General features: G+C 36.0%; 2 protein-coding genes and 1 non-coding gene across 3 annotated transcripts; all 3 read left to right on the top strand.

Annotated features, from left to right (window-relative positions):
* Positions 1 to 2,974: 2,974 nt before the first annotated feature.
* LOC111445950 (mucin-5AC-like) lies at positions 2,975 to 4,564 on the top strand. Its single transcript, XM_023084514.1, has one exon. It carries the CDS (start codon positions 3,245 to 3,247, stop codon positions 4,343 to 4,345), a length of 1,101 nt encoding a protein of 366 aa, XP_022940282.1. The 5' UTR covers positions 2,975 to 3,244; the 3' UTR covers positions 4,346 to 4,564.
* Positions 4,565 to 8,691: 4,127 nt separating this feature from the next.
* LOC111445948 lies at positions 8,692 to 12,705 on the top strand. The gene is made up of 3 exons (XM_023084511.1): positions 8,692 to 9,091; positions 10,178 to 10,932; positions 11,679 to 12,705. The coding sequence occupies exons 1-3, from the start codon at positions 8,804 to 8,806 to the stop codon at positions 12,217 to 12,219; spliced, it is 1,584 nt and encodes a 527-aa protein (XP_022940279.1). The 5' UTR covers positions 8,692 to 8,803; the 3' UTR covers positions 12,220 to 12,705.
* A 1,939-nt stretch (positions 12,706 to 14,644) lies between these two features.
* On the top strand, positions 14,645 to 14,718 carry TRNAN-GUU. The gene has a single exon. It is a non-coding gene; the product is annotated as a tRNA-Asn (tRNA).
* Positions 14,719 to 15,416: the final 698 nt, after the last annotated feature.

Below are 15,416 nucleotides of genomic sequence, written 5' to 3'. Positions count from 1 at the left end.
TGAAGCTCGTTACTCAAATTTTCACCTTATTATATCAAAATATAGCATTAAATTGTGAAAGGGATAGATGGAATAAAAACCCATCTAAAATTTTGGTATTTAATTCAAACTCCATAAAATAAAATAGTACCCATTTGTAGGTGTAATAATATAATTAGACTATATTTCTATAAAACCCCAATATTCATCGGATTCAAGATTCAAGTGACGCCTCGCATACTTCAATGTACACGAGTTCATATATTAAGGAGTTTTAGGTGGAACTAATCTCGTTAACAGAAGTTGGATCAGTTGACTGTGCTATTCGATGTCAATAGTATCGCACATTTGGGTGTTGACAAATTTGACTTTTTGCTGACATTACGAAACTAGGTCTATAGAGTACATTATACCGATGTAGTTGTTTGCAAATATCACAAGTACTACTGATAGGTGTAATACAAAAAAGTGCATCGAGATAACTTTTGTCAATGCAGTTTTGGCTTCCGTGACGATTAATGACATCGAAAAAAGTCAACCATCTGGGATAGGGGTAAGACTTACCCATGTGATTTCTTCATCTTAATTTCATTCTTGCTATAAATTCTTGCTATAATTACCTTTGACTTTCTTTCATTATGTGATCTTTACTTTGCATATATATATATATATATATATATATATATATATATATATATATATATATATCAATTAAAAACTTCAACTGTTATGTATCAATTTTTACATTTTTCGTTAATTACTTGTAATTATTTTTTTATTCTGATTTGGCGTTGAATTAGACAATATATTAAGAGAATTTAAATATTTATTTAATTTCAATAATTGGAAGATGAGGAGAGAGAATATGAAGGCCCAGCCCAGTGGGCCTCGAGGCCAGCAATGGCCTGTTATCGTTGTGGCAAGTGGTAAATGGGCATAAGAAACAGACACGATGGATGCAAGGCCCACAACAACACATAATCCAATGGAAAAGGCCCAATATTAATATTATATTCTTCCACTCACTCACTTAAATGCTCAATGTTACAAGGGTAAAAAGTCAAATATACCCCTTCATTATTATTATATATATATATATATTTTTTGAAACCCATTTGGATCATAATCATGATTACATTGAAAAATGTATCTAACATTTCGTTTCATTGAATTGAATACGTCATAGAAAGAGGTGAGATAGACGACAAGTAGCTTGTTTCCAAGCCAACCCGGCCGCAAGGAAGAAAGTGATCTTTTCCTGTGCTGACTTGGATCTCGAGAAAGATTTTTATGTGACAACACCCACATATATCAAAAGTGAGAATGTTGACATGAATAACAAGTCTAACTTCACAAGCTTTCACGAGTTCGCCCAAAAATTAATTTTTTTTTGGATATACAGGATATGGGTATGAAAGAGGATATGCTCAAACCCATCTCGAAACAGGGACCCTTTTTTATTCATAACTCGATCAAATATGTCGTTAACAAGTGTGCACCTAATTAGGCGTGACATATATCATCAACTAAAAGATCAAATGTTCGAATTCTTTCACGGTACAAATTAAAAAAAACCCGCGCGTGCATATCTAATGAGAACCGCTTTTGAAACTAAAAAAAAAAAAAAAATAGAAGAAAAAAAGGGGAAATGAAGAAAGGGTTGAAAGAGTAATGAAATTGCAAAGTGGACAAATGGAGCCCCTTTGTCTCCCAGCAACTTCAAATGCACATGTCTGTGTTTAACAAGCAAAAATAATAAATACATAAAGACATTTATGCCCCCACCTCTGTATCCCCTCAAATTAGGGCATATCTAGGGCTCCAAACCCAGGAGAGTTTAGGGTTTTTGTAGGGTACCCCTTACCTCCCCTCCTTTGTTCCATCCATTAATGGAAGAATGAACAAAATAAAGGGTTTTTTGGGTACCTTTTTCATCTTATTTCTGACCTTTGACTAAGTCAAATGCTGACTGGACCAAGATTATTTTTTTTTAAAACAAATTAATAAAATGTAATTAAAATTAAAATTTGAGTTTTCCCTTAATTCATGGGGGAAATTCCGGCTAAAAATGGGTTTCCTTTTTATATTAAAATAAATAGGTCAGAGCTACGTAATCATATCTTATGACTTACTATTTTATGTAATTGAATTGTGACGTGTCAGTGGTTTCCCATTTATATTTATATTTATATTTCTTCTACCTAAGTATATGTTCAAAGCAGTGGTGTTGGGTTGGGTCGAGTCGCGTGCTCATTTTATTTAATTATTTAAAAAAGATCTTATTTATCCAAAAACATCCTAAAATTTAAATATCAAATATTTACGATAAATATTTTTAAAAATTTATATTTATTTATAATGGTAAATTTATTTTTTGAAAATTTTAAAACAAAATATTTAAAGTGTTTGAGAAAGGGACGAGGAAGAGGGATTTGTGGAGGCAATTAAATGGTGTTTTATTCATGGAAATTTTGGTAAACGCAGGAAACCAAAGGGAGCTTCATTTTGAATTACATCGCATATTAATGCGCCATATACCCTTTTGTTCTTCTTGGTAGCCCATCTCTAAAATCCCTCTATTCTCCACCCTAACCTCCTTTTCTTTTCATTTTTCTCCCTTTCACACTCGACCCACATTCTACTATCGTAATCTAACTATCTCGTAACATAATACATCTGCTCAATGTAGATTAGCTCATAGATCCGTTGAAGATTGTTGGGTAAACAATCCCACTTCAGTTGATAACGAGTTTATAAATAAACAATACAATTCCATTTCTCCCGAGAGTTTATGCTCAAAGTAAATAATATCATACACTTTTGGGGAGAGTCGTGGTTTCTAATAAGATCTGCACACTTGACAATCACTCTAAGATACAAAATTTTTTGTACCCTATTTGATTGTGTTTGATAAGATATGAAAATGAGCTGAAACTACATCCAAACTACAGTCATGGTATCAATGATTTAAGTTTTTATTTTCAGGGGCTTAATTATAGAAACTACATAGTTAAACCTAATTTGATTGGTGCAGTTCTATATCTAGTGATCTCTTGTGAATGTCTAAGCTATCAAGTGTGGAATCAGAATAAAATGGGTATTTCCTCTCTCTTTCATATTGAGTTTGAGTTTGACCCGTTGCCAGCCACCTCAAGCAACCCGTTTGTTCTGAAATGGAGGGTCCACGTCCACCCATCTTCCTCACCTCTAAACCCTCTTTTTTGTTCCAACTCAAACACAGCTAAAACATTTTCCCAACACACACATGGATTCTGGTAGCGGAAGCTTGCAGTCTTCAAGTGGCGGCGACGACGACTACGACTCTCATCACCACCACCACAACCACCACAACCACCACCACCACCAACAACAACAACAACCTCATCTTTTTCCTCCTCCTCCGCCGCCACTTTTCTTCAACGCCACCATTCCTCCTCCTTCTCATCAGCCGTTACCTTTTCATCTCTCCCCTCATAACTTCCAAAACCTCTATGACTTTCCTTCCAATTTCAATTTACAACCCACAAATTTCAACCAGGATTCCTCAAATTCCTTCCTGAATCTCGACGACGTCCGCCCAAACCCCACCTCGTTAAGATCTGAACCCACCACCACCACCACCACCACCTTCAAAACCCCAACCGCCGCCGAGGGATCCACCCACCACACCCAAATCCCAAATCGCTCAACAAACCCATCACCCACTGCTTTACATCCTAAACCCACTACAAAGAAACGTACTAGAGCTTCCCGCCGTGCCCCCACCACCGTTCTCACCACAGACACTACAAATTTCCGAGCCATGGTGCAAGAATTCACCGGAATCCCCTCCCCACCCTTCACCGCCCCTGGCTCCTCCTCCTCCTCCTCCTCCTCCTTCTCCCGCCGCTTCGATCTCTTCGCCTCCGTTCGAGCCACCACCACCAATATAGAAGCCAGTGGATCAGGATCAGGATCGGGTTTCCACCCTTCTCGTTCCAAAGTCCAACTATTCTCATCACTCAACAACAACAACAATGTTACCATCGACGATCAAAATACATCGAGGGTTCAACCGGCGGAGATATTTTCATTTCAGTCACTATCAGAAGGAACCCATTTAGAACCACCGCATATCCATGGCAGCAGTACTAGCCAGGAGCTACTGTCCGCGCTGCAAAACGACGAAGCCTGGAGAAGCAACAGCACGGCAACAACAACAGCAACAACAACAATAGGAACGACAGCAAATTGTAAGTTAAAGTTTACAGGATCTTCTTCTTCATCGAATAATTTGCAGCAGACATTATTGGGGAATATTGTTGCTACTACCACTACTAGCAGGGGTGAAAGAACAGTGGAATCTTGGATTTGCCCATCGGATTAAAAAAAAAAAAAAAAAAAAAAGGGTAATTTTTATATTCCCTTTTAGGTAATCAAAATGGCAATGATGGTGATGCTGATGATTTTAATGATGATTGTAGAGGTGGTGGTGGTGGGGAGGCGATGATGGAAAGGAAGAACGCCCAACCAACCCTCACCTAGACCCATCATAAACCCCTTTTGGCAGTTTACTAAGGAATATTATTAAATTCAATAATTACTATATAATCTTCATAATTGCTTAATTAATTATTTTCTTCTTCATCTTCCTTAACTTAATGGGAGGGGATGCTTTGATCATCACATTAATATGAATTTGTTAAGACTAAAACAAGTGGTTTTCGCCGATCGTTCGATGGTGGCTGCTGTATTTTAGTGGATTCACGTTACCACAATATGGCTTGACTTTTCAAAAATCGTCCCACACTCTTATAAGAAATGTTCCATAGGAGTTTTTAGATGAACACGTGTGATGTCCCATATTGGTTGAGGAGGAGAATAAAACACCCTTTACAAGGGAGTGAAAATCTTCCTCTTTAAAGCCTTGAGGGGAAGCCTGAAAGCTTTATAAGGGAGTGAAAACCTTCCCCTAGCACACACGCGTTAAAGCCTGAAAGAGAAGCCCAAAGAGGACAAGCTGTGGATCTGGGTACTGTTGAGGATTATTGGGATTGGGAGTGTCCCACATTGGTTAATTTAGTGGAAGATCATGACAAGCTGTGGATCTGGGTACTGTTGAGGATTATTGGGATTGGGAGTGTCCCACATTGGTTAATTTAGTGGAAGATCATGGGTTTATAAGTTGAGGAATATTGGGATTGGGAGTGTCCCACATTGGTTAATTTAGTGGAAGATCATGGGTTTATATGTTGAGGATTATTGGGATTGGGAGTGTCCCACATTGGTTAATTTAGTGGAAGATCATGGGTTTATAAGTGAAGGATTATTGGGATTGGGAGTGTCCCACATTGGTTAATTTAGTGGAAGATCATGGGTTTATAAGTGAGGATTACTTGGGATTGGGAGTGTCCCACATTGGTTAATTTAGTGGAAGATCATGGGTTTATAAGTGAGGAATACTATCTCCATTGGTATGAGGCCTTTTGGGGAAGCCCAAAGCAAAGCCATGAGAGTTTATGCCCAAAGTGGACAATATCATACCATTGTGGAGAGTCGTGATTCCTAACAGGTACGCGGAAGTCTGAAAGGGAAAGCCAAAGAGGACAAGGATCTGGGTTTCGAGGGGAAGTCTAAAAGGGAAAGCCCAAAAAAGACAATATCTACTAGTGATCTGGGTTTCGAGGGGAAGTCTAAAAGGGAAAGCCCAAAAAAGACAATATCTACTAGTGGATCTGGGTCGTTACAACACGACTCTCCACAATGGTATGTTATTGTGTCAAAACGTCTCATATACTATTCTTTGATTATAAGCTCATGATCATTCTTTAAATTAGTCGATCTGGGACTTTTATCCAACAGGGGCAACTCGGGGCAACCAGCAACGGGTGTAGTATGATTGCAAGGTTAAAGGGACAACCAAATAAAAAGTTAGTTGAAATGGAAGGGTGGTTAGATGTGTGTCCGTACACATAAAATTTCTATATAGCTATGATTAATATATTAATACTCATTCCGATTCCGACATATAATATTCCAATGACTAAACCCATATGTATATATATAATGATTATGTACACACTTCACCCTCTCTCCTCCACCTCTCCTTACCCGCGCTCTCTTTTCAACAATATCTCCTCAAAAATACGTACAAAAATATAAAATTCTTTATATACATTTAATGATATATATATATATATAATGAATTATTTTTGTAGGCACCGCCCAAATTTCCTCCCATATCCAATTTGTCAACTCCCTTAGGGTTTATTTATTATTTTGTGGTCAATTACAACTCGATCGTCATTAAGAATTGTACGACTTGAAACGTTGGGCATCTTAATGGACGGCGAAGTTTGGAAAGGTATTGTAATAATCAAAGTTTATACGAGATCTTACATTGATTGGAGAGGGTCAACGGTCAGGAGAAATCATTCTCTCTGACTTAGCACACAGTGCGTTGGTTAGGAACTCTGCTGGAGTTAGTAGATGGGCCTTATTTGACTGAGAACGAGTCTTACATATGAGTCCGAAAATTCAAGATAGGCATATAGAGAGAGTCAATAACATAAGCTGGAGGTAGCTGAGATACATCATTAATGAACATATGACTCTAGTATGAGAAACTAGGAGTCAATGGCGAATAAAACTTAGAAACAAATCATGAAAATAAGTTAACTATTACTGGGTAATTTAATTACTCATCAAAATTATTTTAACTTTTCTTTCTAGATTTAGATGATGGCGGCCAATCGAGGACAAGACTATTGAGAATCCATGTCTGGGTCTGTTTGTATATTTATGCTTTCGTTGTTTAAAATTTACGTGGTTGTTTTAAGTTTTAAATGTTTTACTTGATGTATATGAAAATATTTTAAAACTTATGATGGGTTGACGGAATTTATTTTCTACGTCAGAAGTAACTCCTGTGAATCACGTTGTCGACGAGCGGGTGTTACAAGTTGGTATCATGAAGCATTCTTTATAATGAGCCAAAACAGACAATATCTACAAATAATGAGCTTAGGCTATTACGGCTTCGTTCTCCTCTTTAACCGAAGTGAGATCTCATATATATATATATATATATATATATATATATATATATTATACGATAAGATTTAGATATTGAGATTGAAAAAAGGGGAGACATGGAGACAGGTTACAATAAAGGGTAAGGAGGCAAACAAATAATTAGATGCTAAAAAGAAATTTTCTTTTGAATAAAGGGTTTGATGAGACATTATCCTGGTCTCCTTCGTGGGTTTCAACCCTAGGCCTCATATGGTTTTGTGAATCCCTTCATGTTCCCCACTACTCCTTTTAACCCTACCTATATATCGAATTATATACGTTAATCGAACGATCTGGTGTTCAAATTCAATACAACAATTCGTTTCGTTTTCGTAAGATTGATGGATGAATGATCGTGAAATGAACGAGAGTTTATGTTTATTCAATTTTGAGCATGACCCTTTAATCATGATTGTCTATTAGACGTCACTGTCGACTTAAACATAGTTTAACCAGTTAAACACATGGATTATATTGGTCGAGAGGTTCGAAGTTTGAATACGTAGTTTTACATGTTGTGGAGCTATAAACGAAGAGGTTTAAAAAATATATTAATTACATTGAATTTTGTATTTTTGTTATTAATTGAGTTTTAGGTAATTGGATTTGTACAGCAATGACTTCTTCAGCCTTTAACAAGCTGAAGCCAGAGCCCAGCCCAGCCCAAAAGCAAAGTAGACGGTAAGAATGGGCCAGGTGTGAACTACTTCCGTAGTGGGCCTATGGTCCGGCCCAAGCGTTATTCATACGTAGGGGTGTACATGGTCCGAGTTGGGTTGGGTTAGAGGATTTTTTTTTATCCAACCCAAAAGTTCAGATTGATTGGATGGGTAACTCAACCCAACCCTCTATTTTCGGGTTGGGTTGTTAAGTTTTATTAATTCATAATTAATAATTATTGGGATACAATCGTTAATAAAATATATTAAAAGTTCGCACATAAATACAAATCAATTTATAATTATTCAAAAAAAAAATCGAAAATTCTAATATATTAACATAGTTTAACCTTAACTAAGACGATTGGATATTTTTTTTGAAAATGGGCCCGTAAAAAAAAAATATATATATATATATATATATATATATAAAAAGATAGATCATGAAATTAAATAAATAATAAAAATAATTAATGTAAAGGTATGGTATATAACAAAAAAAAAAAAAATATATATATATATATATATAAATGTTTTAATTAAAATATGCACTTATACATGGCCGAGTCTTAAACTATGACCAAAAAAATAAATAATAATAATAATAATAATAATAATACAACAAATAGATAATAAATACATTAAAATTTAGAATATGTTTAAAAAAAACAATAACAAAACAATATAAAAGAAATTAAAATAACAAAATAAAGAAATTAAACAAATTAATAAAAAAACATATATATAAAATCGAACCGAACCAATTCAATTCGGATTCAGAAAAATGAACCAAATCGTATCCGAAATATCCACGGTATTGATAAGTTAAGTTTTAAAATAAAGTTTATTTATTTATTATTATTTTTAAGAAAATGGTTTAAAATGTTGTTCGGACATCGATCTTTACAGTTTATTAAAATAATCGAATTTAAGAATAAACAATTAATTTGAGAGAGAAAAGGAATATTAAAAAAAAGAAGATTCTGACTGCAACCTGCAATTCTAGGAGGGGATCCGATTGGCATATAAAAGGGAGTGTAACTCTAAATTAGAGCCTAAATACGCGGGTGGCACTGGGAAATTAGGACAAGTCAAGGCGGCGACGGATCAAGATGAAGCCGGAGACGGTGACTCTGATTCTTGTGAACCTCGCTGGAGTGATGGAGAGGGCCGATGAATCTCTGTTACCTGGTGTCTACAAAGAGGTCGGTGCCGCCTTGCACACCGATCCGACTGGTCTCGGCTCCTTGACTCTCTTCAGATCGATTGTGCAGGCTTCTTGTTATCCCTTGGCTGCGTACTTGGCCGTGCGCCATAACCGAGCTCATGTGATTGCTCTCGGCGCTTTTCTCTGGGCTGCCGCTACGTTTCTTGTCGCATTTTCCTCTACTTTCCTTCAGGTTCATCCAATTCCACTTTTAACTCCTGAACTGTTTCTTATTTCATCGTTTCGTAATCCTAAATAATGCTACATTCCTCGTCGTTGTTTTGGTCTCGCTAATTTTCTTTCCTCCTCTTCGCTTGATTGTGTCTTCATTGTTCGATATTATTATTTTTAATCGTGTGCGTATAATGACGAATGAAAATGTAGGGCAATTGAATGAATCGATTGATATAGAAGTTGTTTTTCTTCCATATTCGTATATAATATCGAATGTAGTCATCAAAATGGGAAAGTTCGAAAGGTAAGTAATCATTAAACAGTTCTGGAATGAGTAAAGGGAATTAGGCATATCAATTAATGCTATACGTTGTCCATTTACTGTAGAAAATCTGTGAAAAATTATTGAGTAGACTTCATATGAAGATTTGAAACTGGCATACTTCTGCTTTTTTTTCCTGGTTGAATCCACGAACATATTTGTGTAGCCTTGACAGTTTAAAGTGAGGCGTGATCTTTGCTCAATTCTTGTTGGAAGTATTATTTTCTCAGTAAATTGCATCATGCGTTCATCATGAAAATACGATGGCAATTGCTTGAAAGCATATGGCAAGGGATAATGTAAGATCATGAAGAACCAGAGTCTGGATATATATATATACACACACATATCTATATATATATATATATATATATATAGTCATTAACTACTTTATCCCTCAAAGTTTGTGATTCGTGGACTTGTTCACTCTTTACCGGTTTCTTACACACACATGTCCTGTTAGAAGCTTGAGTATTCGGAAGTTTACTGTCTTTGGGAAATTAAGAAATTAATGCGAAAGGCTCAGCATAGGGGCCTTTTACATGTAAGATTAATATACTTTAAGAGCATAAAAATTTGTATGATTTGTTGGAAGAGGGAAAACCTGCACAGACTTGTAGACAGTAAATTTGGTGTTTAGAAATTGTGTCAAGTCTACAGAACTTGAGCTAGTGGATTTCTTAGAAGAAGTTTTTAGCGGTGAATATATTAATGTCTGGCAGATTTATCTATGCTGGAATTAAATATTAGCTGATTATAAGTCATTCAGATTTCACCCAACAGGTCGCTGTTTCAAGAGCATTGAATGGGATAGGCCTTGCATTAGTTGCACCTGCCATCCAGTCCCTTGTTGCAGATTCAACAGATGACAATAACCGTGGTGTGGCTTTTGGATGGCTTCAAACAACAGGCAACCTAGGCTCCATTATTGGCGGGTTGTGTTCAATAGTATTAGCTCCAAGAACATTTATGGGAATCCCCGGTTGGAGAATTGCATTTCATATTGTTGGACTAATCAGTGTTGTTGTTGGCATACTAGTCCGTTTCTTTGCACATGATCCACATTTTTCAGACGACGGCATTAAAACTGGTAATCATGCTCCACCCAGTAATTCCTTTTGGTCTGAAGTGAAGGACTTGGTACGGGAATCCAAGTCAGTTATAAAGATTCCATCCTTCCAGATCATAGTAGCGCAGGGTATCACAGGTTCATTTCCTTGGTCAGCCTTGTCATTTGCAACAATGTGGTTGGAACTCAAGGGCTTCTCCCATGAGACGACGGCTTTTCTAATGGGCATGTTTGTGATTGGAAACTCTCTTGGAGGCTTGTTTGGAGGTAAAATGGGAGATATCCTTTCCACACGTTTCCCAAATTCTGGGAGGATTATTCTGGCACAGATTAGCTCAGCATCAGGCATTCCTCTAGCTGCAGTTCTTCTGCTCCTCTTGCCTGACGGCCCATCTACAGCAGTTGTCCATGGACTAGTCTTGATCATTGTGGGGTTTTTCATTTCTTGGAATGCACCAGCTACAAATAAGTAAGTGCATATTTTCCCTCATCTACATCAGTCTATGAGGAAGAGTAGTGCTCTGGTGGGGCATTTACATAGTAATCAAAAGGCTAATATCTAGTTTTCCTTGGAAAATTGATTGATAAGTAATGCTTCCTTCGAATAATAGGCTTTCACCAAAGCTAAAAATAACCCTTTTTGGTAAGTTTGGCACTTAAGCTGTCTGGTCTTGCCTAGGATCTGGAAGGACCAATGTGTTGTGATATAATGAACACAACCTAAACGATAATAACACTCATTAGTGTTAAGGATATTTAGTACTAAATCATAGTTTACCATATATATCATATTTGATATTTTATTATAAGGCAATGAGATCAATCTCCAAGTGGGAGATTGTTAGGATATGGAGACTGATGCCTAGATCTGGTAGAGATATATTTGGAAGATATTTCGTAAAGATTTGATAGAGATATATTTGTCTTTCTTACCATAGGTATCTTTCCATTTATTATTATTTCCATATCCTTGTAATTTATTTAATTATAAATAGAGAACTTTCACACACCATTTAAGTGTGATGGATTAAACAAATATTCTCAATTACCAGGATAGAATATTGGTTATTTTTTAAAGATATCTAAAAAAAGCACATCAAGCATAAAATGTTTAACAATAGAATTTGTTGACTTGTACATTAGTCAGGATTCATGTACGAATGGAGCAGAGATACTTTATTAACTTCAAATTATAATTTGTTTTTTTTTTGTCAGTCCCATTTTCGCAGAGATAGTTCCTGAGAAATCTCGAACTAGCGTCTATGCTTTAGATCGATCTTTTGAGTCTATTTTGTCATCATTTGCCCCTCCTGTTGTTGGAATTCTTGCTCAGCATGTCTATGGTTATAAGCCTGTCCAGAAGGGATCTAGTGAATCTGAAGAGATTGCCACAGATAGGGGGAATGCAGCGTCATTAGCCTGGGCATTATACACAGCAATAGGAATTCCATTGGCTCTTTGTTGTTTTATCTACACTTTTCTCTACTGCACCTATCCAAGAGATAGAGAACGAGCACGTATGGAAGTTTTAATAGAATCAGAGATGCAGCAAATACAATCTGAAAGGCCAACTTCAGGTCCGGGATACTCTCAAGTTCAGTTAGAAGAATCAGACAAGCTATATGCTAGAGATAGAAAAGTCATAGATATGATGGATTATGAAGAAGAGGACGATCTAGATTTTGATGATGATGACGATGATGAAAAGACAGCCCTTTATCGCCAGTTGACATTTTCGACGTTTGTGAAACCATAGCCTGCCAAGAGGATGTACTCTGTTGGTGTAGCTTAAAAGCAACTCCATTCCACGTATTGGTTTCAATCTTTGACAGTCAGGAAGCATTATAGTTTGATTTGGAGTTCTCTGAAACTCAAAACAGAAGATGAAATATTCTTTTTAATGTATATCTTAGTGACAGATTATGAGGATGCTCTTTAGGAACATGGGGTGCGCCTTCCTTCTGCAGAGTTTGTAGATTGTCATATAGGCCTCAGCTGTATTCACAAGCTTGCGTTCAACCCAATGTGTACAGCTAAATCAAACTCGGTTCCTCGCATTGGTGTAGCACATACTCTTCTTATTTGGTTGGCAAGGAGTCTATAATTTGTTATGTATTACTAAATAATTAATTTTACAGCGTCCTTAGACCTAACAATCTCTTCTTTTAACCAAAAAATGAACGGGTTTCTGATCCCTACTTTATGGAGTAAAAATTTGCAGGTCTGTTCTTGTTTCAGAATATGCACAGGTTCTTTACAAAACCAGATGAGCCACTTCTTGATCTACAAGAGGACTTGACTGGGACTGTTATGGGGACGGTGCTGAGAGGAATTCTTACCAGGAGTTACAGGTAAAGACAGACATTTTCCCCTCTCCTTCCCTCTAAAATACTTGTTTTGATTTTGATTTTGATTTTGATTTTGATTTTGATTTTGATTTTTGTCCCCACCACACACGTGTACGAATATTAATTTCTGTTTATTATAGAGATTTATTTTCATTTTAAAGTTATAAATTTGTGTGCTTATTTCTATTACTCGTATGCATGAATCTAGGTAAGGTTAGAGCCACATATTTAGTTTATAGAATTTTGATTTGTATCTATATAGTTTCTTAATTGTTAAATGTATTAAAGAATGATGATTTGGACAGCATGATGCATCAAAATAGGCTAGCTAGATAACGTTAGGACGGTAGACCAAAAAATTTGGTCAAAATGTGCTATGCCTACCCCTTCCATTGATCTTTCTAGAAATATGTGAAGAGGGTCATAATAATAATAATAAATAAATAAATAAAGAAGAAAGAAAGAAACTTGTTTTGAAAGATGTCCACCATAATCACACTGGATAATTTCATATCTGAAATCAGAATTCGGATAAACTTTTTTATTTTAGATTTTAAAATTTCTTGGATAAAATTGAAGGAAAAACAAGAATAGCTCAGTTGGTTAGACTTTCAAACTCTCCTTTGATGTTTGCTAAATGTTTTTTTGCTAATTTTTTTTTTAATTTTTTTTTTATCAATATTATCAATTTGTTTATTATTTTGTTTTCAAAGAAAGCAAGTGGTACTATTTCATAGCATAATCATATATCTATATGTTGCAATGTTTCATAACATAGTCCAATAGAGAAAATACAAAGGGTTAAAATACATTTAGCACTGGCCAAAAGCAGGAATAGTTCAGTTAATTAGAGTGTGAGACCCTTAACCACAAGGTTGGAGGTTCAACCCCCTCCTACGAGTGTTGCCCTCTTAATGTTATCAAAATTGAAAGTGCCTAAAAATGACATGAAAGAGAACCGTCCTACCTAGGCTATCCATCACCTGGAATAGAGATAACACAAAGCCCCTCCTTCTAGGGTGCCCTCTTAATTGTCATCAAATTGTTTTTCATTTTTGTAAACCATGGAATAACTCATTGAAAGTGTCTGAAAATGACATGTAAGAAGACAGTTCTAAACTAAACTATCCATCACTTGGAATAACTACCGTTTAAAGTGCCTAAAAATGACATGAATCACAACTTGAGATAACACAAAGTTAAATGCTGAAATACATTTAAGTACCAAAAAGAGGTTGGAATAGCTCAATTGGTTAGAGCGTGTGGCTGTTAACCACAAGGTCGACCCCTCCTTCTAGCGAGCCCTCTTAATTGGTGTCAAATTGTTTTTCATTTGTAAACCATGGAATAACTCATTGAAAGTGTCTGAAAATGACATGAAAGAAAACAGTCACTCCTCTTTCTAACGAGCCCTCTTAATTGGTTTTAAAGGGCCTAAAAATGACATGAATCACAACTTGAGATAACAAAAAGTTAAGTGCTAAAATACATTAAGTACCAAAAAGAGGTTGGAATAGCTCAATTGGTTAGAGCATGTGGCTGTTAACCACAAGGTCAGAGGTTCAACCTCTCTTAAGATTCAACTTGAGATAACACAAAGTTAAGTATTGAAATACATTAAGCACCAAAAACAGGATAACACAAAGTTAAGTATTGAAATACATTAAGCACCAAAAACAGGCTGGAATAGCTCAGTTGGTTAGAGCGTGTGGCTGTTAACCACAAGGTCGGAGGTTCAACCTGGAATATAACTTCGTTTTAAAGTGCCTAAAAAATTCACAACGTGAGATAACACCAAGTTAAGTGCTAGAATACATTAAGCACCAAAGAGAGGCTGGAATAGCTTAGTTGGTTAGAGCGTGTGGCTGTTAACCACAAGGTCAGAGGTTCAACCCCTCCTTCTAGCGGGCTCTTTTAACATTTTGTAAACCATGAAATAACTTATTGAATGACATGAAAAACAGTCCTAAACTATCCATCACCTAACTTCGGTTTAAAGTGCCTAAACATGACATGAATCACAGCTTGAGATAACACAAAGTTAACTGCTGAAATACATTAAGCACCAAAAACAGGCTGGAATAGCCAGCTCAGTTGGTTAGAGCGTGTGGCTGTTACTCATTAAAAGTGCCATGGAAGGACCCATCTTACTTAATATTTTGTAAACCATGGAATAACTCATTAAAAGTGCCTAAACCATGGAATAACTCATTAAAAGTGCCTAAAATATTATTATATTATTTTAGTAAACCAAAAATGACAGGAAGGAAATAAAACAGTCCTAAACTATCCAATCACCTGAAATATAACTTTGGTTTAAAGTGCCTAAAAATGACAAGAAAGAAAACAGTCCTAAAATATAACTTTGGTTTAAAGTGCCTAAAAATGACAAGAAAGAAAACAGTCCTAAACTATCCTATCCCATCACCTGGAATATATCCTAAATCACCTGAAATATAACTTTGGTTTAAAGTGCCTAAAAATGACAAGAAAGAAAACAGTCCTAAACTATCCTATCCCATCACCTAGAATATATCCTAAACTATCCCATCACCTCGAATATAACTTCGGTTTAAAGTGCCTAAAAATGACAGGAAAGAAAACA

This window comes from Cucurbita moschata, unplaced genomic scaffold, assembly GCF_002738365.1.
Source record: "Cucurbita moschata cultivar Rifu unplaced genomic scaffold, Cmos_1.0 Cmo_Scf00008, whole genome shotgun sequence".
Taxonomy (NCBI): Eukaryota; Viridiplantae; Streptophyta; class Magnoliopsida; order Cucurbitales; family Cucurbitaceae; genus Cucurbita; species Cucurbita moschata.
Note: the sequence above shows the minus strand (reverse complement) of the source record. Positions and strands in the feature narration are given on the sequence as shown.

What these genes read in the sequence shown, in the direction of transcription:
- LOC111445950 (XM_023084514.1), top strand. Translation starts at nt 3,245, where the DNA reads ATGGATTCTGGTAGCGGAAGCTTGCAGTCTTCAAGTGGCGGCGACGAC.
- LOC111445948 (XM_023084511.1), top strand. Translation starts at nt 8,804, where the DNA reads ATGAAGCCGGAGACGGTGACTCTGATTCTTGTGAACCTCGCTGGAGTG. An exon ending in TTTCCTCTACTTTCCTTCAG is followed by an intron (nt 9,092 to 10,177) that starts GTTCATCCAATT and finishes TTCACCCAACAG; the next exon opens with GTCGCTGTTTCAAGAGCATT. An exon ending in AATGCACCAGCTACAAATAA is followed by an intron (nt 10,933 to 11,678) that starts GTAAGTGCATAT and finishes TTTTTTTGTCAG; the next exon opens with TCCCATTTTCGCAGAGATAG.